The sequence below is a fragment of the Pimephales promelas genome, chromosome 2 (genome assembly GCF_988280905.1).
Source record: "Pimephales promelas chromosome 2, fPimPro1.hap1.1, whole genome shotgun sequence".
Taxonomy (NCBI): domain Eukaryota; kingdom Metazoa; phylum Chordata; class Actinopteri; order Cypriniformes; family Leuciscidae; genus Pimephales; species Pimephales promelas.
This window is the reverse complement of record NC_142770.1, coordinates 10,023,223-10,046,684: the sequence shown is the minus strand read 5'-3', so window position 1 is coordinate 10,046,684 and position 23,462 is coordinate 10,023,223. Positions and strand designations below refer to the sequence as shown.

The 23,462-nt window shown below is 38.3% G+C and overlaps 1 protein-coding gene across 2 annotated transcripts; it reads left to right on the top strand.

Moving 5' to 3' along the window:
• The first annotated feature begins 447 nt into the window (after positions 1-447).
• Positions 448-21,976, top strand: safb (scaffold attachment factor B). 2 transcript variants are annotated; one of them, XM_039682113.2, is made up of 21 exons: positions 448-734; positions 1,170-1,257; positions 2,164-2,231; positions 2,332-2,568; positions 3,010-3,063; positions 7,830-7,875; positions 8,619-9,063; positions 9,402-9,448; positions 9,526-9,623; positions 9,709-9,858; positions 16,690-16,787; positions 16,865-16,908; positions 17,000-17,082; positions 17,170-17,315; positions 17,394-17,690; positions 20,697-20,828; positions 20,918-20,954; positions 21,038-21,138; positions 21,235-21,293; positions 21,377-21,431; positions 21,541-21,976. In XM_039682113.2, the coding sequence occupies exons 1-21, from the start codon at positions 582-584 to the stop codon at positions 21,659-21,661; spliced, it is 2,559 nt and encodes an 852-aa protein (XP_039538047.2). In that variant the 5' UTR covers positions 448-581; the 3' UTR covers positions 21,662-21,976. The 2 variants fall into 2 exon arrangements, with proteins under 2 accessions (XP_039538047.2, XP_039538046.2); XM_039682112.2 differs by having other exon boundaries at positions 7,827-7,875.
• Positions 21,977-23,462: the final 1,486 nt, after the last annotated feature.

The following is a 23,462-nucleotide window of genomic DNA, read 5'->3' as shown; positions in this document are numbered from 1 at the left end:
TGGAAATTATTGTTTTGTATCTATCACTTAAATTTCGACATGCTAAAAATCATCTAAGAATAAAATACAAATTACTAATAGAATGTTTTTTTTTACCCACTAAAAGTGCAAGTACCTTTTATTTTTTGTATAAAAGGCTATATTACGTGCCCTCACTCCTGTCATAGTGTACGCAGAGCCATGACTCTGAGTGTACGTAAACAATATATTGTGATTATGTATCTATCAAATCTGCCAAATTAAATTATATTCTCACCTGTTCCAAAACTGTCAGAACAGCTTGCACATACAATATTCTTTATCTATCGACACATGGAGTGTATTTTATCCGCTCAACCCATAGACAGTAAAAGAAAAGGCTCAACATATTTTTTTACAGTCTAAGCGCGAATATTATGACATGGATGCGCATGCGCCAAAAATCAAAGGCAGACGCATGCGCAGGGTGGTTGTCGACTGCGCCATTTTGCTTCGAGTGAGAAACGCTGTATATCGTGTTCTGTCTACAATCCGGTGAGTGCTCGCGGGGTAGAAAGAGACTCATTGGTCTATTTCCACGATTATATCCACAAAACGAAAACATGTCAGACTCTTCGACAGCAGATGTGGTGTCTGTAGAGGCGGGGGTTCGTAAGTTATCGGAGCTGAGAGTGATCGATTTGAAGGCCGAGCTGAAGCGCCGAAATCTCGACATTAGCGGCAACAAGAGCCTGCTTTCAGAGAGACTCAAAAAGGCAAGTAGACCCCGAGAAATATCTAAATCTCACAATTTTTCAACTCTACAACGTTACTGCATATGAATGAACATGCTTTGCATGGACTTGAGTTAACGTTGTTGGGGTGTATGGTTATAGAAGTAACTGTTACATGTGCTGTTTAAATTCGTACTCTTTATTGTTATGAATGATGTTTTGGATTGTTAATGTTATTTTGTAATGCGTGCCCTATACGTTTATGTAATACTTTTTATGCACCGACTGTTTTTAGGCATCAAACTGACCTTGCAAGATGTTTTGAACTCATGTAATACGTTATGTAATATGCAGCGAATACAATAGGTTCTCAGTGTTGAATGAAAATAATGAGTTGTTTGTGTGACGCTGTAAACAATAGGTAACGTTAATGGATGGTAATCATTCTTGTATTTGACTGTCATACTTTCGTTTTAGGCTATTGAAGAAGAAGGCGGAAATCCAGATGAGATTGTTGTACACCTTGAAATAACGCCTAAGAAAACACCTAGGCGAACTTCAAAAGGTAAAAGCGAGATGTCTTCACGTTGATGTAATGATATACTGTGTTTTAAGGTTTTTCACTTAAATATTAGGGGTTTAACAACTACACTTGTGTCATGATCCAGTTCTATACACAATACTGATTTCATGGTAGTTAAAGGAGTAGTTCGCTTTTAAAAAAACTTTTGCTGATAATTTACTCACCCCCATGTCATCCAAGATGTCAATGTCATTCTTTCTTCAGAAGAAAAGAAATTAAGGATTTTGATAAACATTTCAGATTTTTCTACATATAATGGAACCAAACGGTTCAAGGTCCAAACGACAGTTTTTAGTGCTAACTGCAAACTGTTCAAGGGGCTTTAAACGATTCCAGACGATGATTAAGGGTCTTATCAAGCAAAACGATCAGTCATTTAAAAAAAAAAGCTCTGTTCTGTGATGCGCGTTTGCGATTCTCCTATTCGAATTCATTGATCAAAATGAACGAATCTTTTCCCGAGTCAACACGTTCATTTTGTTCGTTGAATGAACCAAATGACACGAAAAAAGATTCGTTCATTTTGATAAACGAGTTAGTTCATCCAAAATTATAATTTTATGTAGCCAATTTGACAGACCTGTGCTGCACGTTGCACTTAACTGTATTTCCCTTTTTTTTTTTTTTTGAGGTGATTCCTCATCATATTTCAAGCAATTTAAAACCACCATGGTGAACGGTGCGCATATGAAGTGTCTCAGTTGATGATAATGATCTATTATCTATCTGTTTTAATATATCGGCCACATTTTCTTATCGGGGCCGATAACAAAAAAATTATCATATATTAGCCAATTCCGATTCCGATATGGTGGTCAATATATCTGTCAGTTTTGATTTCATATGGATTTTAAGTTGGTTTAAAGTGGTATTTGTTTCTGTCTATAGGAAAGGGCAAAGATGAACCTGATGAGGCTGAAGATGGCACCCTTGAGGAGGACTCTGTTGATGGCCAGGTGCGCTGTGATATGTAGTTGTTGATGGACATAATTCTGAACTGGGTTGAGTTATTTTGCATAGCTTTATCAGAACTAACAATTTCTTTACCTCCTTTAGGAGGACCCAGATGCTATCCCAGATAACCTTCATGAGATGGATATCATGGACATGAATGTTCTGGATGAAGCCGATATGGGCAACGAAGGTGGGCCTGATGGAGACGAATATGACGAAGAGGTCCTAGATACTTTATCAAATGAAGACAACGCAGGCAGCCCGAGGGAGGATGCCGCAAATAACCACGATGCGGAGGATGCTGATGATGTAGTTCTGAGTAAATCTGATGTGGAGGAGGTGAGGTTTTAATATTAGCTAATGATAACACAGCTTTGGTATTATCAGCATTAATTTATTTTTTATTAATATTTTGGACTAGCTTTTGTTTTAGTTCTATTGTTAATTTGTTGAATTTTTTAGTAATTTCATTTTGCTTTTGTCTATTTATATTGCTATTTAGGTTTAATTTATTTTTGGTTAGTTTGTTTTAGTTTTAAGTTTTGTCATTTGTTTATGTCCTTTTAATAATGTTAGAACTTCAACTTATTTCAGTTTATTGCCAAGGCAGCATTTCTAATTTCCATTTAGTTTCTAATCCAACTAATATTTATATTTTATTTTATTTCAGACTGCTTTCAATTAACAAAAGTGTTTTTTGTTTTTTTTTAAATAGTTTTAGTTAACAGTAATAACTCTAGTTCTTATTGCACACTGAGTGATACTTTCTTTGGCTTTCAGGAAACAAAGGCTAATGACACAGACATGGATGAAAACCAGGAAGTGCCCTGTCAGGTATTCAAGGAAGTTGAATTTTGGGGGGAGGGGGTTAATCGAAGATGAATCGACGATTGATTAATTGTCGTTAATGGTTTCTTTGATAAATCGTATCGATGGTTGATTAAGCAAGGTCATCATTAGAGTGCATAGTTTTGAGGTGTGCATGGTTTATGACACTTGCAAAGACACAAGGGAAAATTATTTGTGCGCGTTATTGTTAAACTTTTTAAGGGTGGGTTGCAACAATTTTAATTGGATTAATCTTAAATCTAGATAAAATCCAGGTTTACCTAATAATTCTGATGCACCAAAATTAAAACCTTGTTTTTAAAAAAAATGTTTTAAATTTAAACCATCATTTAAGATAGATTTAACTTTAATCCTGTTGCTCCAGAACTCTCAATTAGGGATCAACTTCAAATTTACATGTGAGGAGGTTTAGATAAAATGAAGTGCACCTACAATTAAAATATGTGGCTGATTGAGCAAAGACAGAAAGAGTGGTTGTGTCTCAAGTCTCTTGTTACAAATAAAAATGAAAAATGAAGCGCTTTGATCCAGCAGAGTGTGAAGGTTATTTCGCCTTCTATCGAGTCCGGGATGTGGATCCGCCTCTCGCTGTTTGACAAAGAAGAGAGGAATATTAGCATTTATAACCTCAAACAGACAAGAGGTATTAATAAACAATAAGATCCTGGTGGATGGTTGAGTGATCTTCCAGTGCTGTTTCAGATGTGCGCTTCTATTATATATCGCATGGTATTTAAAGACCTTTCAATCTGAGCGATCAAGCTCGTTACAGCTGTGAAACAGTGTCTGATTGGTCTCCATTGGTTGAACTTTCAAATGACATAAGACAACACTGCATTATAATCGCAATGTGATCAGATCCTGGAAGTCCTATAGTTTTAGCCAAGCAGCATGTCATGTCACTCCGTGATCCATCGTTGTGTTTAGGTTCGTTTGAGACTACCTGTTCTTAAAAAATAAAGAATTGTAATCTATAGTTTATTGATGTTTCGCGAAGTTACAAAACATGGCTAGTACAAACGCTATGTACTGTTTACATGTGCGTCAGCGGCTCTTTTTCATACAAATACATGGTATAGTACCATACTTGGGCCTAAAAAAAAAAAAAGTTTGGTTCCGGTTGGTTGTCAGTTGAGGTCATGGGTCGGTAGGGATTTTTTTTTTTTTTTTTTTTTTTTTTTTTTTTCAGTGGCAGCAAGGGATGGGTAGGAAATTCAAGGGATAGTTCACAAAATTATTTTTGATATGTTTTAGCTTACCTCAAGGGATAGATGTAGGTGTTTTTGTTTCTGCAGTATTTTCAATTTTGATATTTTTTGGTCAAAACTAAAAATATCAAAGTGAACTATCCCCTCAAGCCTTTTCACGTGCTTGTCCTCCAGACAAGTAAGTAAATCTGTCAATCACTTGTCTGAGTAAAAAGTTGCTTGTCCGGATTTTTTAAATTTATTTATTTTTTATTCTGAAGCAATATTCTCATCAGTGTTCAATCAGCTTTGATATTTAAAAAGGCATATTGTAATATCTGCACCTTTAAGAGCATCTCCTCCACCAATATTATTAAATGCCCTATAGTGTCTCATTATTCTAAATAATTGAATTTATTGATCAAATTTAGGAATTTAAAATGAAAGATGAAGCATACTGTTACCCTAGGTAGGGCTGATCAAATTAAATCATTTACAATGAAAAATTACAATTTCATAAAATAATGTTATGAAATTGATTTAAATGTGCAAATAATAAATATTGGAAAGAATTATACTAGGCTACTTATAAACATAACACTAAACTGCCAATAGGTGGCGGCAGGCGGCCGTATTAATGAGTGAGTTATTGATTCATTAATTCAAACGATTCGTTCAAACGGTTGATTCATTCAAGAATGAGACAGATGTTGATGTTTATGAATGGGTCATTGAATCTTTGACTCAACCGATTCGTTCAAAATGCTGAATCATTCAGTAATGAAAACAGGATGAGTTCCTATGCGTCGTGGTTCTGCTGTGACTTTTCTTTGGAACTATTTTCGCTGCTGAAATGGAACAAAAACACCCAATATTGCTTATAAACAGTAAGTGACTTAATCTTAACTGTGTATTGAACTGTTGTAGGAAATCAATGTCACTTTTTCAATCGTGATGGTATTCAGGAAAAATAATTGAGGCTGCTTAGTGCTTAACATATGTTAAAATATAAAAACTCCACATTTAGATTTTTTATAGGCAGAGTATGTTGTTAACTGTGTGTGTGTGTGTGTGCTCCGCTCATGTGTGTAGATTTCTCTGCGCGAGCGTCAACAGCGCAAATTTACCATCAGTAATACAGTAGCTGCTGCCTGCTACATTTATTATCCACAATCGATCGCAACTTGCAATAAATGTAATAAAATCAGAATCATTCTCTCGGTTTAGTGATTCCCTCGTTATTTTTTTGTTTGTTATTGATGTTCTAATCAGGCTACTTGTCCGTTGGGGCGAGTAAAATTCTCTTTTACTTGTCCTTCAAAAATCCATTTGTCCCGGAAAAGCGGACAAGTTAGACGGGCTCTAGAGATACGAACCGCGGCAGGTTAGAGTGTTTTGGATTGCATTTTAATGAAAGAAACGAACAAATACATGGCGAAAGAAGTGATAGACAGCAGAAGATGGGATTGGGATCATGATTGGAATTTTTGGGATGATTTTTAATAAAACTAGGCGGATGGAGGTATTAGTATGTGGTGTGTACATGCCTATGAATGCATGTATTTGTATGTGTGCGAATATGAATAAAAATATCCTAAATTACAAAAAAAAGACTTGTATAGTATGTATTATAGTTCAGTTTGACGAACGATATCTGCCTCGTTTGTTAATAGATTGCTGGAGGACAAGATGCATCTTGCATCGCGTGCTATTAAAAGACGGAGCTGTACAAAAACGTAAATTTATAGTTCGCCTCAAATTTTATTTGTGTATTTATTTAATTTTTATTATTTCTTCCCCAAGCTCATAAAATAATTTTGGGTCGCACATAAATTGACAGGGTCGGTCGGAAACCGGAAACAAACAATTTTTTTTTTTACGCCCTGGCTATATGTAGTAGTCATATTGTTGAAAAGGTCTTAACTAGCAATGATTTTACAGATCACATTTTCTTGTAAAGCAGTTATTTTTTTCATGGTATGAAAATAGAGTACTTCAATTTAGGGATGCACTGAAATAAATTCGGTTTCATTCTTAAACCCGGAACACACCAAGCCGACGAACTAGTGCTGATGAAAGTCGACTGTGTTGTCGCCTCTCGTCGGGCTAAAAAGCTACACTTATACACACAGAGAGAACTACAGCCTGTCAGCTATAATGTGCGTTCTGCGCCTGCGTGTAAATGAGACAGCTGTCTATTTCTGCAGATATATTAGTCTGTTTTCATCATTCAAAACATACCGTAAACAAAGCAGCGCGTGCTTACCGTTTTGAATATCAATCCTGCTAAACGCTTTCTTTATTCCACTAAACTCATGTTAATATTGAAATATTCGCCAAGGAACACTCAGGTAAGATGACGTAACATAAGAACAGTCTTCTATCTTTACCGTTTTGACTTCTTTGCTTGCTGTTTTTTCATTTATTCTCATGCACTGACTCTTTCACTAAGCTGAACAGCCAATCAGAGTTCTCTCTTTTCCCGATGCCGATTCAACATGTCGAATCGGGCGAAACGAAGCCGACTAGGGCGCATAAGTCAGAATTCATCTCAAAATTGGATGCAAAGTCGCACGGTGTGCCCGCCTTTACGGATGCTATGATTACGTAATCGTTCAAAGCCGCGATTACAATAGAAAATCGACTCTGCGTGCATGTGTTTAGAGCATGTTATGTTATGAGAGGCGAATCACGACTACTTCAGAGAACCCAGCACAATCCTGTCCTGTCAGCTGTTATACTGTGCTCGTTGCTCACACTCTTCAATCGCACATGCAAATGCGGCTTCAGCGCACTGTGTATCGCTTCACTGTATACAAAGTGCAAAATAAACTACAAGCATGCAAAGTCGTTAGGTTGTAAATCAGTAAGTCACAAAATAAAAGTGAAAAAACAACTGGTTACTGGTACGTTGTGTGTTAACCGAGAAGGATTTGCATGCAGGTATGATTTTTATTCTATTCACCAGAAGCAGTTTCCATATTTCATTTTTTAAATGACTGTTGTAATAACAAAAACTACCCATAACTAAACATATTATTAATACAAACAGTTTGGGACTGCTATTTAATAGCTTTAGCATAGGCTTGATGTTTATGTATCAGTAGTCTTTACTAAGTCATATTCTTGCAATTTATGTGTATTGTAAGTAAAGGGAGACAGCGTGTGTGTGTTAATCTTTCATGGATTATGTATTATAATATGCCTATATTATGTGTTAGTATATTGTAATCATAATGAATAATTGCAATTTCAAGGGAATAATCTGCAATTATTAATTTTTTGTCATAATCATGCAGCCCTAATGTGAATACTGCACGAGCACCAAGTGGCTTACAAACATTCAAAAACACATTTCAGCGCCAGATCACCTCTTATTTCAACACGAACAAACTAATTGTTAATCAAATGGAGAATGAACTTTGTACTAGATACATCTGTGCTGCGAGATGTTTCAAAAAGTGGTGGGGACAATATTGAGCCTGGCAAAAAGTCAATACCTGCAAATTACGCCCATGGTTGGGTTTCTTTTGTCCGTCTTCACTCATTTTCTCTCTTTAGCAGGAGGATGATGCAGAGCCTGGATGCGAGGACACCAAAAGCAAAAAAGGTACTGTATGGGCTTCTGGAATTGCTCTTAATGTCTGGGTGAAGCCTTAAAGTCCTTTAGTGTAAATGTATCAGGTTATTCAGGAAAAAGAGACTGGAAATCCAAAGATGATTACTGGCTTTCTGCATTGCTGGCATTGGGCATTTATCCATTAATATTAATTTAGAATGACGTTATAGTCACTCAAATGCTCTTTTGTAAGGCAGAGAGTCAGTAATCTGTTTCAGTTAGTACATTGGTTGGTTTAAATGGTTGTTGCAGATGCAATTTAGTGTTTCTAGGTTGCTAAAAGAAGACAACGAAGAGAAGAGAAAGAAGAAGTGGATCACGCTGAAGCAAAATCACTGTAGGACTCAGTTTGTTAATTGGAGATTTCACTAATGGACCATTTGCTTGTTTGAAACGAAACAAATTTCCTGTAAAGACAGCACAAGCTGCTTCTTCCTTATCACGGACACTTCAACTACTAAAGTCGACGATGGACACTCGGTTGCTTGTGGCTTTCCCTAGTCAACAGTGCACCCTCAGCTTCAGGGTGCAGGTGATCTGAAAAGAAACGGCCTGTTGTCTGGAAGCTTGTTGCTTGTTCTTGCTTTGGTTTTTCCAGTCTCTTCATAGGGTAGCTTGCCTTTGCTTGTGTATGAGAAAGCAGAGGGCCACGTCCCATTCCAGTTCCACGATAACATTGCAATGTCTCAGAAGTGATTAAACTCTGTGCCATTCTATTCCTGTTAAATCCGTAGAAAGTGAGAAAGTAGCCGGGTCTTGTATATCAGAGCCACTTAAGGAAGACTTCGCTGAAGAGCCGACTGAAGACGAGAAATCTTCAGTCTGGGATTCTCACAAAGAGGAAGACAATGTGCACGACCTTGCTAGCGCAGAGGAGGCCGCCAATTTGGAAGCGGGATCGCCAGCCTGCGAAATGGAGGTTGACGCATCAAAGCAAAGTGAAGTCGATTCAGCAAGCAAGGACCAAGAAAACGTTCAGGACAATTTGGTGGACTCTGAGAGCACTTCCACTCAGGCCGCTAATGCTAGCGAAACATGTCTGCGCGATATCGAAAGCGCAGTTGATTCGGAAATGGCGTCTAAAGGAGAAGCGGACGAGGAATGCAAGAAGACTGAACCTGCTGAGTCTTCAGAAGTCAAAGAGTCCTCTGTAGAGGGTGGTGATGATCAGAAAAAGAGGTTTGTTGTTTTCTGTCTACTAGAACAATGGCTTTCTCTGTTTCATTGGCTCCTTTGTTAACAAGTATGGGTTCTCTTGGGAGGTGTAAGCGACTGCGCATTTCGTCTTTTTTTTTTTCTACCTTCAAAAAGTAATGTACCAGAAATTTGGTTCGCCATCTTAGTGCAAGGTATGTTTAACGTAATTGGGCTTCACGTGACTATTCAAGTTGTAATATCCAAATCTTTGTTCATTGACTGGTTGTGTTTTCACTAGGTGGGTATTTGTTAATCAACACTGGTGATCCCGTTCATTTTGCCCATTCAATTTCTCACAATACGATTTTCTTTTTCTCTAGCGGTGAGGAGGATACATCAACCAAGCCTGAGTCGAAAGATGATAAAGGTGGGTGTGCTATGAAGTACTACTTTTGACCCAGAAATAGTTTCTGGACATTGTAAATTGATCTTGCTCCTCATCAGGTAGCGCTGCTGCTAGCGGAAAGAACCTCTGGGTCAGTGGACTCTCTTCAACCACAAGAGCGACAGATCTGAAGAATCTGTTCAGCAAATATGGCAAGGTCTGCATCTTATAGAAAACTACACATTGGAAATGTTCTTCTTGGGTTTGGGGGTGTCTTGATCCATGTTTGCTACTACTTGCAGGTTGTTGGCGCGAAAGTAGTAACGAACGCCCGAAGCCCAGGGGCTCGCTGCTATGGGTTTGTTACAATGTGCTCTACTGAGGAGGCCACAACGTGCATCAGCCATCTGCACAGAACCGAACTGCATGGCCGGATGATTTCAGTTGAAAGGGTATGTGATTTTGTTTATTATTTGAGTGCTAACATACTAGAGTTCGCCAGAGATAACTGCGAGTGTCCATTGGTGCAACTCATTCACCGATGATAATTTATGCTTTTGGACATCTGACTTGTTGTATTCTAGAGCCCGACCGATAAAGGATTTTGAAGGCCGATGCCGATATTTGTTGGTTTTAAAATCCGATATATCGGCCGATATTTTATTTTTTTTATTTTTTCAGAAATGAGCAACAAAACATTAACAGATTTCACTAACATTAGTTCTTTATGAGTTCTAACTAAAATAATATTATAATGCATTTTATTTTATTGTCACAACTGAACAGAGGAACATCAAAATAAATTAAAGTTCTGATAAATAAAATAATAAATATAGCTGCAAGCAGCCATTACCGGGGCCAAGCGCAAGAAGCGGCAACATATGCCAAAATGGCAAGGAGTGGCAGACCAACTGTAGCAAGGAGCAATTAAGGGCATTTTGAGAGAACTTTGGGCAAATGGCTAAAAAAATCACATAAACATTAACTTATAAGATGATTTAATGGGTTATCACTTTCGAACAATAGGTGGCGCAGTTACGAAATAGATGTGATGTGGTCAGAGGGAGGTGACAATGACACATGCAAAGTTTGGTGTCAAAATGTGAAGGCATTGCAGAGATAAAGCCTAAATAGTAATTTTGGCAGCATGCCTAAATTTTGATGCTGTGGTATACAAAAACGGTTTTGTCTATCATCGTGCAATTCATAACTTTTAGTCGGCACGGTCTGGAGATGATACTATTCAATTTTCGTGAAAATCGAACAAACGGTCTAGGAGGAGTTCGAAAAAGAAGGTTTTTCAAAGAAATAAAGATGGCGAACAGGACGTTTGTCTGATTATGGAAAACCTGATATCTATGTTTTCGGCATAACCGAAGGAATCTATTAAGATCAGTTTCATTGCAATAGGCAAATTTATTCAAAAGTTATTAGCGTTCTCAGAAATTAATTATAACTTTTGACCAACAGGTGGCGCTGTCTCAAAATCTTTTGAGTACCTTCAGGGCATGCTGCTTATGGCACACACTGAGTTTTGTAATATTACACCAATGCATTTGTTTAGTATAGCATTTTATTTCACAAAACTCTATTGAAGTCAATGGGAATTTCACGTTTTGTTCTATTATAGCGCCACCAAGAGGCTCAGTCCCACAATTTTTTTTATGTGTCCTCAGAGTGACCCCATACATATGTGTGTCAATTTTGGTGCAAATATCTCAATTCACTTCCGAGTTATAAACATTTATATGAAAAAACACATAAAAAATGACTGACACATGACTTTGTTTGAATTTTACTACCCCTTACTATCAATATTTTCGCATTTGGGCATTTGCATATAGTTAACAAGCTATGATTCCGTGTTTCTGGCGGTGGTTTCGTCTCGATCGGAACAGTGGTTTTGAAGATATCGCCAAGTGTTTTTTTCGCGCTAAATCGCTACACTACACCAACCGTAACACGAAACCCAGCATGTTTAGTATCGTTGGACTCGGCAACGATTCAGGACCTCAAAAATATGACTCCCGTGAAAATAAGTGTACCACACCCAAAGTTATAAGCGTTTGAATAAAACAATTCACCAATAGGTGGCGCTGTTTCGAAACTTCTCAGGCTCCTTCAGGGCATCGTACTGATGACCCATACCGAGTTTCGTAACAATTCGTTCATGCGTTCAAAAAATACAGCATTTTCGCACATAATTCAAAATGGCCGACAGCCAAAATGGCCGATCTGGGAAAATTGGATATCGGTCGACTCGGCATGACGCCCTGAATCTATCGAGACCAAGAAACCGTTCAGAAGTTATGAGCAAAAATAGCCATTTTTTATATCTCCGGACCACTAGGTGGCGCTGCGCCGAAACGCTGCATGTAGCCTCAGATCATGCTTGTGATGACATGTACCAAGTTTGGTCTGAATAGGATGAAGCGTTGCGGAGATACAGCCTCACGTCTGTTTTCGCAAGCGCTACGTAAAATTAGTTTGCGCGTTTATCGAAAACGGTTCTTCGAATCATCTTGAATTCCATAACTTTTTGTCAGCACTGCCTGGAGATGATCCGGTGCGATTTTGGTGAAAATCGGACAAACCGTCTAGGACGAGTTCGCAAAAGTAGGTTTTTTGGAAAATTCAAAATGGCGGCCATTTTTTTATGACGGAAAATGACGTCATAGGGTGCTATCGAATCGGCATGAGCTCAGGAACAAGAGGAAAAAAGAATTTTGTTGATAGGCCTTACGGTTCAAAAGTTATTAGCATAATAAAAGTGCAACTTTGGACAGTTGGTGGCGCTAGAGGGAATGAGTTAGAGACACCAAAATTGGTGTATTTAAAGTTGGGACTGTCCTCTATCAGAATGTCAAACCAAAACAACTTTCCCGCAAACCGGTCTATGGGCTGCCATAGACGCCCAGTCGGAAGAAGAATAATAATAATAATAATAATAATAAATATAGCTGCAAGCAGCCATTACCGGGGCCAAGCGCAAGAAGCGGCAACATATGCCAAAATGGCAAGGAGTGGCAGACCAACTGCAGCAAGGAGCACATAAGGGCATTTTGAGAGAACTTTGGGCAAATGGCTAAAAAAATCACATAAACATTAACTTATAAGATGATTTAATGGGTTATCACTTTCGAACAATAGGTGGCGCAGTTACGAAATAGATGTGATGTGGTCAGAGTGAGGTGACAATGACACATGCAAAGTTTGGTGTCAAAATGTGAAGGCATTGCAGAGATAAAGCCTAAATAGTAATTTTGGCAGCATGCCTAAACTTTGATGCTGTGGTATACGAAAACGGTTTTGTCTATCATCGTGCAATTCATAACTTTTAGTCGGCACGGTCTGGAGATGATGCGATTAAATTTTCGTGAAAATCGGACAAACGGTCTAGGAGGAGTTCGAAAAAGAAGGCTTTTCAAAGAAATAAAGATGGCGGACAGGAAGTTTGGCTGATTATGCAAAACCTGATATCTATGTTTTCGGCATAACCCAAGGAATCTATTAAGATCAGTTTCATTGCAATAGGCAAATTTATTCAAAAGTTATTAGCGTTCTCAGAAATTAATTATAACTTTTGACCAACAGGTGGCGCTGTCTCAAAATCTTTTGAGTACCTTCAGGGCATGCTGCTTATGGCACACACTGAGTTTCGTAATGTTAGACCAAAGCATTTGTTTAGTATAGCATTGTATTTCACAAAACTGTATTGAAGTCAATGGGAATTTCACGTTTTGTTCTATTATAGCGCCACCAAGAGGCTCAGTCCCACAATTTTTTTTATGTGTCCTCAGAGTGAGCCCATACATATGTGTGTCAATTTTGGTGCAAATATCTCAATTTACTTCCGAGTTATAAACATTTATATGAAAAAACACGTAAAAAATGACTGACACATGACTTTGTTTGAATTTTACTACCCCTTACTATCAATATTTACGCATTTGGGCATTAGCGTTTAGTTAACAAGCTATGATTCCGTGTTTCTGGCGGTGGTTTCGTCTCGATCGGAACAGCGGTTTTGAAGATATCGCCAAGTGTTTTTTTCGCGCTAAATCGCTACGCTACGCCATCCGTGAGACGAAACCCGACATATTTGGTATCGTTGGACTCGGCAACGATTCAGGACCTCAAAAATATGACTCCCGTGAAAATAAGTGTACCACACCCAAAGTTATAAGCGTTTGAATAAAACAATTCACCACTAGGTGGCGCTGTTTCGAAACTTCTCAGGCTCCTTCAGGGTATCGTACTGATGACCCATACCGAGTTTCGTAACAATTCGTTCATGCGTTCAAAAAATACAGCATTTTAGCACATAATTCAAAATGGCCGACAGCCAAAATGGCCGATCTGGGAAAATTGGATATCGGTCGACTCGGCATGACGCCCTGAATCTAACGAGACCAAGTTTTTGATTTTTGGAGAAACCGTTCAGAAGTTACGAGCAAAAATAGCCATTTTTCATATCTCCGGACCACTAGGTGGCGCTGCGCCGAAACGCAGCACGTAGCCTCAGGTCATGCTTGTGATAACACGTACCAAGTTTGGTGTGAAAACGAGTAAGCGTTGCGGAGATACAACCTCACGTCTGTTTTCGCAAGCGCTACGTAAATTTTGTTTACGCGTTTATCGAAAACGGTTATTCGAATCATCTTGAATTCCATAACTTTTTGTCAGCACTGCCTGGAGATGATCCGGTGCGATTTTGGTGAAAATCGGACAAACCGTCTAGGACGAGTTCGCAAAAGTAGGTTTTTTGAAAAATTCAAAATGGCGGCCGTTTTTTTATGACGGAAAATGACGTCATAGGGTGCGATCGAATCGGCATGAGCTCAGGAACAAGAGGAAAAAAGAATTTTGTTGATAGGCGTTACGGTTCAAAAGTTATTAGCATAATAAAAGTGAAACTTTGGACAGTTGGTGGCGCTAGAGGGAATGAGTTAGAGACACCAAAATTGGTGTATTTAAAGTTGGGACTGTCCTCTATCAGAATGTCAAACCAAAACAACTTTCCCGCAAACCGGTCTATGGGCTGCCATAGACGCCCAGTCGGAAGAAGAATAATAATAATAATAATAATAAGAACCGGCACAGATACAATAGGTGCCTCCGCACCTTCGGTGCTTGGCCCCTAATAATAAGAACCGGCACAGATACAATAGGTGCCTCCGCACCTTCGGTGCTTGGCCCCTAAATAGTCCCTACGTTGCCTTATATGCTACCTGCAAACTGGATCAGCAGGATGTGTGGCGCGTTATACACAAGTGTTGCCAACAGGGATGGTGTAGAGTGCCCTCTGGTGGACAAACTATACAACTCCACACTATAACTGCCGATACGGATAGTTTGGAAAATGCTTAATATCGGCTGATAATATTGGCCTGCCGATAAATTGGTCTGGCTTTATTGTATTCCCATTTTATTTTCACTCCCTAGCATGGATTTTCTTCCAAAAGTTTTGTCTAGTGTGCTAGTGCCTTTATTTTTTAACTCTTTTGCATCAGAATTGGGTGGCTGGCAACTGGGCCACCCTTAAAAATATTCTTGTTTGCCGTAACCCGACCGACCCTGTCAATTTAGGGCCGACCCAATTTTTTATTTTTTTTTTCCTTTTAGTCCGACCGACTTGCCTGTTGTAACTTGCGTTCAGACCGACCGATTTTTTTTTTACTCTTCAAACGACTAATTCAAATTCAATAAAATAATATTAATTATATTTTAGTTAGTATTGTGAAAGTTGCTTGTGTCTACATAGCCTACAAACGTAGGCTACGTTCTTTCTTAAATAAAAACCCGTGGCGTCATAGTCATCCGATTATGTTTACACCATTGGTTTAACGCGTGTCACTGTATGGCTTGAACGTTCGCTCGTTTCAGTGTTCCCGCTTGGTACCCGGTATTAAAAGGGCAACGGGGCTGAATATCAACCATTTCTATATATAATAAAAATATTAAACAATTTGTCTGTGATGCAATTTTGCTATTCGCAGTCCAGAAGAGAGAGCGATCTCTCACCCGGAGCCACAGCGTGCACAGCACGACAGCCCTGCTTAATGAGTGACAATGAGGACAGAACGTGGTTACACTTTAGATCTGGGATATTATTCTAATTGTATTTTAGATTTCCGCTTTCAAAGATTATAAAAAGAAGATATTTGAGATGAAACCATTACAGACGCATTCTGTCTAGCGTAACTTCCTTCCCTTCACAGCGTTGCGCTGTCATTTCTTCCTAAAACCCAAACGTACCGTCAGAATCAGCACGATCGGTAATTGTTGTAAAATGCAGTCTGTTCTGTTGCTAAACTGCGGACGTGTTCAATCATTAAAAGAGCTATTAAAAGCACAAAAGTCTGCGCAAGAGACGCTGTTCACGACGCGCGCTCCGAAATGCACTAAAACGAGACAAGAAAAGTAGGCTATCGCCTCATTTGGGGCTTCATGTGCGCATCTAAACCATCAAATATACATAAAATAAAATAATGACCTGCTCTGAGATTCATTTGAACACAGTTTATGTCTTAATTGGACGTATAGTTGGGAGAAAATGATGGTGCATCAGTCATCTATTACAGAGTTCTGCATTCGGTCTTAAAGGGGCAGTAGTCTAATAAACACATTGTGACGATTGAGCCAATGCGAATCAAACAACAAAAGGCAGATAAAAATCACTCACAGCTCTTGAATGAATAACTTAAACTTTAATAAGCATTAATCTAACTATAAACTATGCAGTGTCTTTTTATATTTGATTAGCCAAATTAAATTTCTTTTCAGACAGAGCAACAGACTTAACTGAAAAGTAGCTAATTTTAGACCTTCCTGAAATTAAAGCACTGTGTATATAGGCTAATTTGTATCTTTGTTTAATTGTATTCTTTGTTTGACCATGTGTTTGTACTTGTTTTTGCTTATCTCATGTATATATGCATAACAAATAGATATTTTATACATTTTGTGACTGGCCTAAAATGTAACCGGTCGTATTTTGCATTAACACCTAGCAGTGGATGCAAGACCCAGTCAGTTTGAAGACCCAGTCAGTGACGTCACAATATGCATTTTTTTTTTTTTAATTCACGATCACAATCACCAAAATTGTACCTTTTTTTTTACACTGAATCTGGAAAAAAAAAATATAGACCTACCTACCGACCCTTTAAAAAAAAAAAAATGCTGTTACTGCAAACCAAAATATTTTTAAGGATGGCGGCAACAATATTGATGTGAGGTGTGTAGTCAAAGCTAATTGATTGATCTGTATCTGTATTTAGGCCAAGAACGAGCCTGCTGGGAAGAAGCCTGCTGAAAAAAGCGATGCCAAAAAGCCTGGCAGTGACAGAAGACTCTCCTCGGACTCGAAGACTGAGAAGTAAGTTGTGAGTCAATGGCATTTATTTACAGACATCTCTACATGCCAAATAACTAACTGTCTCATCATCCCTACAGATCTGAGAACAAGGATGAGAAGTCTGAAAACTCTGATGGAAAAGGTAACAAGATTAGCTTGCGTTCACGTTTATCACTACCTTCAGTAAAATGCTACGGTATCCAAATCTTAATGGTTCAATCTTGCTGTTGCAGAACAAGGAGGAGAGAGAACTGTTGTGATGGACAAGTCAAAAGGAGAGCCAGTCATCAGCGTGAAGACAAAAAGCAAAGAACGAGTATGTTTTGTGGTTCTAACCGTTTTGATTCAGACTACTTTGTGTGGTTTAGAAAATTTTAATGTGACACGCCAATCTTTGTTTCAGAGCACTAAGAGTCGTGACCGCAAATCCTCTAGCAAGGATAGGAAGGACATTTTGTCATTTGACCAAATCAAGGAGCAGAGAGAGAGAGAGCGTCAGAGGCAGAGGGAACGAGAGATTAGAGAAGTGGAGAGACGCAGGCACTCTGGGTAAATTTTATGCTTCTACCCTTCTTGATCTAAAAATCAATCTAGCAATTTTCTAACTGGGGTTTATTTACCATGCAGCTCGCGAGACCGCGACAGCCGTTCGGAACGCGAGCGCATCCGCCTCTTTCGGGAGCGGGAGGAGAGGGAGAGGCTGTTGAGGAAGCGCAACTTTCTGGAGGTGGAGAAACAGCGTCTGGATGCCGACCGCAGGGAGCGCGAGTTCCTTGAGCGCGAACGTCTCCGAATTGAGTATGAGCGGCGACGCGAGCAGGAACGCATTCATCGGGAGAGGGAGGAGCTGAGACGGCAACAGGATCAGCTACGCTTTGAACAGGACCGACGTCCCATCAAGAGGCCTTTTGACATGGATGGCAGGTATGCATAAAGTAGGGTTGCCGAACAGTTTTGCCAAACCAGTATAAGACAAGGTTTCCACACCCACTTGCAACTCTACTTGATTCCTTGGGTAAGTTCACGACGCAGGAGCACCTTGACTGTGATAGGGCTGCACCATATTGAAGAGATGTGATAACTCGTTAAAATTCGATAATGCTAAGTGTTTAAGATACATTTTAAATTGAAAACTGCACATGATGTAACATGATTTAAGCATCCCTTCAACTTTTATAAAGTAAACGGCAGTGTTTTACTGTATCATTATGTAAAAAGTGTAATTTTAACGTCAGTTTTAACCAGGTGGTGGAGGGTTTCAGGTAGGCCTATGTTAGGTTTATTTAACAGAAATTGAATAATCAAATGTAAAAATAAAACACTCTATAGTTTTCACTGAATGAATTAAATTTACACTGTTTCTTATTAAAGCCACAGAAGTTATTCAGTCAATATTTTCTCCGTTATTGTTGGATTAATAGCAAGCACACACTATTAGGCTATTAGTTATTAGGCTGCTGTCACTTTAAGAGCTGCCTGGAACCAATATATTGTTACAGGCGTCCTTTCTTTCTCAACTGTTTAGTCCACTCAAGACGCAGCTGACTGCGTTGACGTGAGTACTCGCCAAGTATTGGTAGGGCTGGGCGATAAAAAGATAATTATCGCGATATAATGTTTCTCGATAAAACGATATCAAGAGGTCTATAAATTTCAGATAATGCGCCAAAAGCGGAACGAAACTCATTTGAACTGCGCGCACCACACAGAGCATTTATCCGCTCGGCTTAAAGTCCAAACGGCAGCGGGAGCTCACGTAGACTCGCCCTCTGATCGTCTCGCTCACAAGATCCAGTGAGAAGCGCTTGAGTTAAGCGAAGAACACAAATGTCAAGTTTAAACCAGTTTAAAGGCTGATGAAACACCGCTGACAAAAAGAAACGCTGCATGCAACGATAGTCAGAATCTGAATTGATACTGAATCCATTTAGCCTACCATGGATTTACTGCAAGGTTAGCCTTGTAATATTAACTGCACCATGAAATGTGGGATATACATATTGAATTGTATAATTTTATTAATGTAGACAATGTGTTAAATGACTAATGGAAATATAAGTACAGTGTTAAACAGTAGCCTAACAGTTAAATACATTATTATTCACACAAATACCACAGAAACCATAAAGTTATGCTATGATTGTGAGGTGCTAAGTTATAGGCTATAACTTACCTGGTTTTATCGATGGTTATCATGATCTAAATGCATGAGACTGGATGACCAATGGTTAATTTTAATACAACTCAAATTTAAAAAACAAACAAAAAAAAACAAACAGATGTTACTGGTTTTGTTAATGAACATAAATTAAAAGAGTAGTTTAAAAGCATAATTAACACTCTGGTTTATACAACTTTCACTTAGGAGTAAAAATCTGCCTTTAAACTTGAAAGAATTAAAGATTTGACATGTATCGTGATAATTATCGATATCGACTGATATTATCGATACCGTGATATAATTTTTTTTGTCCATATCGCCCAACCCTAAGTATTGGGCATTTTGACAATTTTGTGTGTTTGGTCACATAAGCTGCAGAAGAGAACTGAAATTAGTCGTCACTTATTGCGCCCAATAACATCACGTATGGAACAGTCATGTGCCCAGTCTATTCTTTGCTGCCTATTGCAGTATATACATTTGCGATATTTTGATTAGAGACAGACCGACAGTGTTGGGTGTAACTAATTACTAAGTAATTAGTTACTGTAATTTAATTACTTCTCCCTTGAAAATGTAAAGTAAGGGATTACTCTTCATTTATCTGTAATTTAATTAGTTACTTCTGATGTAATTGAGGTAAATACTGTGTATAGATCAATCCGATCTCACAGCGATTCGTATGCATTATATGAGGCGTCTAAATCGTACGACTCGTACAAATTCGTATGAATTATTGTAAAATATGTCTGAAAAAAGTGTGACATGTCATGAGATCAGACATAAAACAATAGTGGGTTTAACATCAAAATGTATTGTCTGATGTTAAAAAGTATGTTTTTATAATGTAACCTTCTCCACTGTGGTCAGTCTAAGAATAATTCATGCAATTTTATAGTATTTATTTGAAAGAATTAAAACAGATTCATGTCTATCCTTGTATTATTCAGCTGGTTGAGATTATGGGATTTTGAAAGTAATTAGTAATTAAATACTTTTTAGACAGAGTAATTAGTACAGTAATCTAATTACACTGTTGAAGAGGTAATTAGTAACTAGTAATTAATTACTTTTTTTAGAGTAACTTACCCAACACTGCAGACCGAGATATCGGCCGGCCGATATTATCAGCCGATATTAGGCATTTTCCAAAATATCGGTATTGGTAGTTATAATGGCCGATAAATGTAAATTTAAAAAATAGAATAAAAACGGACGAAACACGCTTCAATCATCTCTCCTTGGCCTGTTATATTGAAAATGTATGTTTTACAATTTGCAGTATGATGTTATCTATTGCTAAATTATGGCTCATCATTGACTAGCTAACCATAAAGCTAGCTAATGCCACTATCATCAGTGGAAGGCCGCTAACGTTAACAGCTTGAAAACCACAATGAACTTTTTCTGCCTAAATAAAGTAATGATTACTGTATTTATAACTAGCATATCTCTAGTTACAGTCCCTGCATTGTAAAATGTAAGTTAGACTTGCGAGGAGTGAACATTTCGACATAGAGAAAAAGTATCAAACGTATCTTGTGCAGAAAAGTTTGCTTTTCTTTTACACGTGAGTGAAATCCAACAATATTTAATAAAAAAAAAAATATCGGCCGATATATCGGATTTTAAAACCCAAAAATATTTGTATCGGCCTTCAAAATCCTTTATCGGTCAGGCTCTAATTTTGATATATCGTGCAGCCCTAGATTATGGGATGCAGCGTCTCCGGATTACGATATTTTTTTTTGCCATTTCCAAATGTACAGAAAAGATGACTGGCAGATGAAGAGAATGACAATGGATGATCGCTATGGACGGTCGGATTTTGGACGCCAAGACCGCTACCAAGACTTTGACCACCGAGACCGCAGCCGCTATCAGGATGATGTGCTAGACAGGTAATGATCTAACAGCAGCCAACCGTCTAGATATTTGTCTATAAATTTTGCTACTGTATCGTAATGATTTACATCCCCCTTACAAACAGGAGAGACAACCGAGGTGGTATGTCAGGAGACAACCAGGTAAGAAAAGCCCTTCACAGACCTTCATTAGACTTTATCCTCGGGTATTAAAAAACATCTCATCCTCCTTTCTCAATTTACAGCACTTTTCAGATCGGGAAAGACATGGCAGGGACAGTCGTGACAATTGGGGTGGCGGATACGACAAGCGTGGGATGAATCCCATGAGGCCGGTGCCAGGCAGGTAGGTCATTTTGTCTCATCCAGTCAGACATGCCGCTTCATTAAATGGTCGCAAATTCTCTTCACTCAGTTGTTTTGCTCTGCTTCTTGTTTGAAGTCGTGACAACAGGGACTGGGAGCCTGGCCGTAAAATGGACGCGGACAGAAACTGGCAAGGTATGTCTACTATTGTTTTGTTTTCGATTATGTTCAAAAGAAGTCGCATGTTATCTCTTCTAACTTACTACGTTTCTTTTTAGGAGCAGACCGAGGTGTTCCGGGACAGGGTCACATGGCACGAGGTGGAATGGCAAGGTATTAGTTTGTCATGGCTAGACATAAATGTGTAAATAGAGTATCATGGGACTTTTTTTTCCATCTTTTGTTGCACATGAAACTAATATTTGTCTACTCTACTCCATAGCCGAGGTGGATACATACAGACAGGGACAGCCCAGTCACTCTCTGGAGCTTTAAATCGACCGAATCAAATGATTCAGGGTAGCGGTATACAAGGTGGCGGAGCCTTTGGTCGACGCTATTAACTTAAGTATCTGTTATGTGAGAAGAAACTTTGCAGCTTGTACATTTGCCAATCATGCTTTGTTGTTGTATTTTTAAGTCCACTTTTATTTTGATGGTGTAAAGACAAACAGATAATTGGTTAGATTTTTTTTTATTATTATTATTTTTGTCCTCCCCTCCATTCCACGTTTAGATTTTAGGCTTTTCTGTTTTTCACTTGTTGAATGCTCAGGAACGTTTTGCTAAAATGGAACCTGTCTTTAAATCCATGAAATTGTTGTTCAATTGTTTTTGATGTTACAATAAAAGTGTGGAGTTTTCTTTACACAAAGGTGGTACTCTCGTCTACCTATGTACGCGCTAGTATTCTGTTGCCACTAGGTGGCGCTCTTAGGCTAAGCAAAATTTGAGGATTTGAAGAATGCTTGTGAGAATCCAAGTAGATTTTTACATTTTGCAAAGAAACTGTTAGTGTTTCATGTCATCCAATCTGAACAGATTCATTTAGTATTATGAGTTGTTATAACGTTAAAGTGATGGTTCCCTTAGCAACTGATAATGTGGCATCTCTATAGTCTAGGTTACAGATTGAGATGTTATATTGGCATATTGCAACTCTAAATTAAGAAAACGGATGGCATTACTGTCATAACCACCAGCCTATTACTCAATACATCTTGATTATTTATTGCTTGACGTAGGAGGACTGTGGCTTTTAATCTAATAAACCAAAAATAAATGCACTTGTTGCATGCTTTCAAATGTCAGGAGAGCAAACAGTCACATTGTGCAAGTCTATTCACTGGAGTATTAGATCACTTGTATATCTAATAATAACCCTCAATTTCCATTGTCTTACTTATAGTAGTTCACTTTTAAATGCTGATAATTTACTCACCCCCATGTCATCCAAGATGTCCATGTCATTCTCCAGTTGAAAAGATATTAAGGTTTTTGATGAAAACATTCCAGGATTTTCTCCATATAATGGCCTTCATTGGGAACCAAACGGTTCAAGGTCCAAACGAGAGTTTCAGTGCAGCTTTAAACGACACCAGGCGATGAAAAAGGGTCTTATCTAGGACCCTTCGAGTAAAAAGCTCATCTCAGAACAGAGCTAGGCGATCGTTTCGCTAGATAAGACCCTTTTTCATCGCCTGGTGTCGTTTAAAGCTGCACTGAAACTATCGTTTGGACCTTGAACCGTTTGGTTCCCATTGAAGTCCATTATATGGAGAAAAATCCTAGAATGTTTTCATCAAAAACCTTAATTTCTTTTCGATTGAAGAGTGAAAGACATGGACATCTTGGATGACATGGGGGTGAGTAAATTATCAGCAAAAGTTTTTTTCAAAGTGAACTACTCCTTTAAACTTATGGCAAAGGGAAAACCAGTTCCTTGATATTTTAAATTTATGTTGAAGTTCCTTATAGTTGTTCTCAGAATTTTTTTAGTTAGGGGGCGACATTGTCCCAAATTTGAGACTCAGAATTCACTCCTGAATCTGTTTTCAGTTAAATCATTATGATGACAAACTGACTCCACATGGGATCTTGTGCTTTGCTAGCTTGAAATTAGCCATGCTGATGTGGGCTTTTGTTCAATACTTTGAAACAAACCACTGCAGTGCAACTTTTTGTTTGGGGGTGGGCATTTATAATTGTTATTGTCAATTGTAAACGTCATCAACTACATATGATTAACTCTTGTAGTAGAGTAATTAGCTGTCAATAATAAAGAACTCAGGAGACCATTTGGTAACAGACGACATCCTGGGAGGTGAAGTTGGTGTGTGGTGTATCAGTTCCACACTGTCCTAA

Bases quoted from the DNA above. Each gene is read 5' to 3' on its own strand.
- safb (XM_039682112.2), top strand. From the start codon at position 582: ATGTCAGACTCTTCGACAGCAGATGTGGTGTCTGTAGAGGCGGGGGTT. The intron at 20,829-20,917 runs GTAATGATCTAA...CCTTACAAACAG, and splicing joins CAGGATGATGTGCTAGACAG to GAGAGACAACCGAGGTGGTA. The intron at 20,955-21,037 runs GTAAGAAAAGCC...CTCAATTTACAG, and splicing joins GTATGTCAGGAGACAACCAG to CACTTTTCAGATCGGGAAAG.